Here is a 2211-nt window from a genome sequence, read left to right as displayed (position 1 = left end):
AGGAAGGTATGTATGGTGAGTATAACTGGGTCAAATGATTGCTCAAGCACTCCCACAGAGCCCCACAAAACATGGATTAAACCCATCACTCTCTAGAGGTTAAGTGCCTTGGCCAGAAACAGTCTGTCAGACTCAGAAACAAAATTGAAGCAAGCTCTGCTACATCCTCACTTTGCAATCTTACTGCCAATCCACCAAACATTTCCTCTCATCAGACCTACCAAACAGCACTTCCCAGGAGCTGCTGGTCCTTAGGAGGCACTTCAAAGGACGCTTTTTTCTTTGCCTGTGGCATTTGAACTGTGAATATTGTCTCAGAGATTAGGAAAAGAGAAGGGAGAAAGATCCACCATTTAGATTTTTCAGCAGTTCCCTCTCAGAGAGGCGTGACAGAGTGTGTCAGCAGGTTAGGTTTACAGGACTAGCACAGCTCACCAAAGCCCTTACACTCCCCAAAACATTCGCAACTGGCAAGATTGTAAAACCAAAGCCATACCTGTGGTCAAAGGGCAGGTGGGCAACAGGAAGGGTTTCTCTGCACTTCTGTCAGTGGTGGCATTGAGCTCAGATATGAAGCCCCGAGCTGCAAGCATTCACATTCCAAGTGCCAGTGAAGGTGCTTCACAAAGGTGACATTTGAAAAGTGCCAAGGCACTGGTCAGGCCAAGCTGTAGACTCCAGTCTTATCTCCCAGGGGATCGGCCCATTAAGGATTCCCCAGAGTGCAGTTTGCATATAGACGAACGCTGCTTTAACTACACACTCCACAGAGGACGCAATATGCAGATCACAGTGAAAGTCTTTCTGAACCAAGAATAAATATGGCTCACCCTCAAAGTTTTGGCAGCCTGTTTAACAGGTTGTAGTTGGGTTATGCAAAAAGATCACTTTTTGTTTCAGCAGCTGAAAAAAAAAAAACCCAACCTAACACTCTTTTCAGTGGATGTGAAACGTGAAACGAAGTCTTCAGCAAACCAGACCTCATTTGTTTCAGGTCAAATGAAAACAATCCCTTTGACACAAAACAAGTCATTTCACTCCATGCATCCCCAGTTGGGCATTTCCTAACCCTCCTTAGAACCACTCTTCTGTTTTCTTCCACAGAGGCTGTGTCAAATTTTTCCTTGAAGACTTCTCATCCCTCCTGGTGAGCAGAAATGGGGGACTGGAGTTTCCTGGGAGAGTTCCTTGAGGAGGTCCACAAACACTCCACGGTGGTGGGGAAAGTCTGGTTGACTGTGCTCTTCATCTTCCGGATGCTGGTGCTGGGTACAGCCGCTGAGTCCTCCTGGGGGGATGAGCAGTCTGACTTCATGTGTGACACCCAGCAGCCTGGCTGTGAGAACGTCTGCTATGACAAGGCTTTCCCCATCTCCCATGTCCGGTTTTGGGTCCTCCAAATCATCTTTGTCTCCACCCCATCTCTGGTGTACATGGGCCACGCGATGCACACAGTGCGCATGGAGGAGAAGAGGAAGATGAAGGAGGCAGAAATAGAGGCCCAGGAGATGAAAAACAATGGTGACACATACTACCAGCAGAAGTGCCCTGTGGTGGAGAAGGCTGAGCTGTCTTGCTGGGATGAATCAGGAGGAAAAATCATACTCAGGGGCAGCCTGCTGAATACCTACGTCTACAGCATTTTGATTCGCACTGCCATGGAAGTGGCCTTCATTGTGGGACAGTATGTCTTGTATGGGATCTTCCTGGAGACCCTGTATGTCTGCCAGCGGGCACCTTGTCCTCACCCCGTCAACTGCTACGTCTCCCGTCCAACAGAGAAGAACGTGTTTATCGTCTTCATGCTGGCTGTGGCAGTGCTCTCCTTATTCCTCAGTCTGGCCGAGCTGTACCACTTGGGCTGGAAAAAAGCCAAAGAGAGGTGCTCCCGGTCTTACAAACCCAGTCCCAGCACAGCTCCCGGCAGACTGGAGTCTGCTCCACAAGTAGAAAGGGCTCAGATGTACACTCCTCCGCCAGATTTTAATCAGTGCTTGTCAAGTCCCAACGGGAAGTTTATCAGCCCATTCAGCAACAAGACAGCCACCCAGCAGAACACTGCCAACTTTGCCACTGAAAGGGTCCATGGCCAGGAGGATGCTGCTGATGAAGGGCCCTTCATTAAGTCCAGCTACGTGGAGAATCCAGAGGCGGCCAATGAATGTGCAGCACCCATCTTCCCCGAGAACTACTTCAATGACAAACGCCGGT

The 2211-nt window shown here is 49.3% G+C and overlaps 1 protein-coding gene across 1 annotated transcript in view; it reads left to right on the top strand.

Annotated features, from left to right (window-relative positions):
- The first annotated feature begins 1109 nt into the window (after positions 1–1109).
- Positions 1110–2211, top strand: part of GJA5 (gap junction protein, alpha 5, 40kDa) — a 1241-nt gene continuing 139 nt past the window's right edge. Inside the window, exon 1 of the mRNA XM_010139827.1 lies at positions 1110–2209. Coding sequence (XP_010138129.1) covers positions 1158–2209 — 1052 coding nt within the window. The 5' untranslated portion in view covers positions 1110–1157. The remainder of the gene's footprint in view (positions 2210–2211) is intronic.

This window comes from Buceros rhinoceros, unplaced genomic scaffold (assembly GCF_000710305.1).
Source record: "Buceros rhinoceros silvestris isolate BGI_N320 unplaced genomic scaffold, ASM71030v1 scaffold17387, whole genome shotgun sequence".
Classification (NCBI taxonomy): domain Eukaryota; kingdom Metazoa; phylum Chordata; class Aves; order Bucerotiformes; family Bucerotidae; genus Buceros; species Buceros rhinoceros.
The sequence above is the reverse complement of the archived record's forward strand: the minus strand, read 5'-3'. Positions and strand labels throughout refer to the sequence as shown.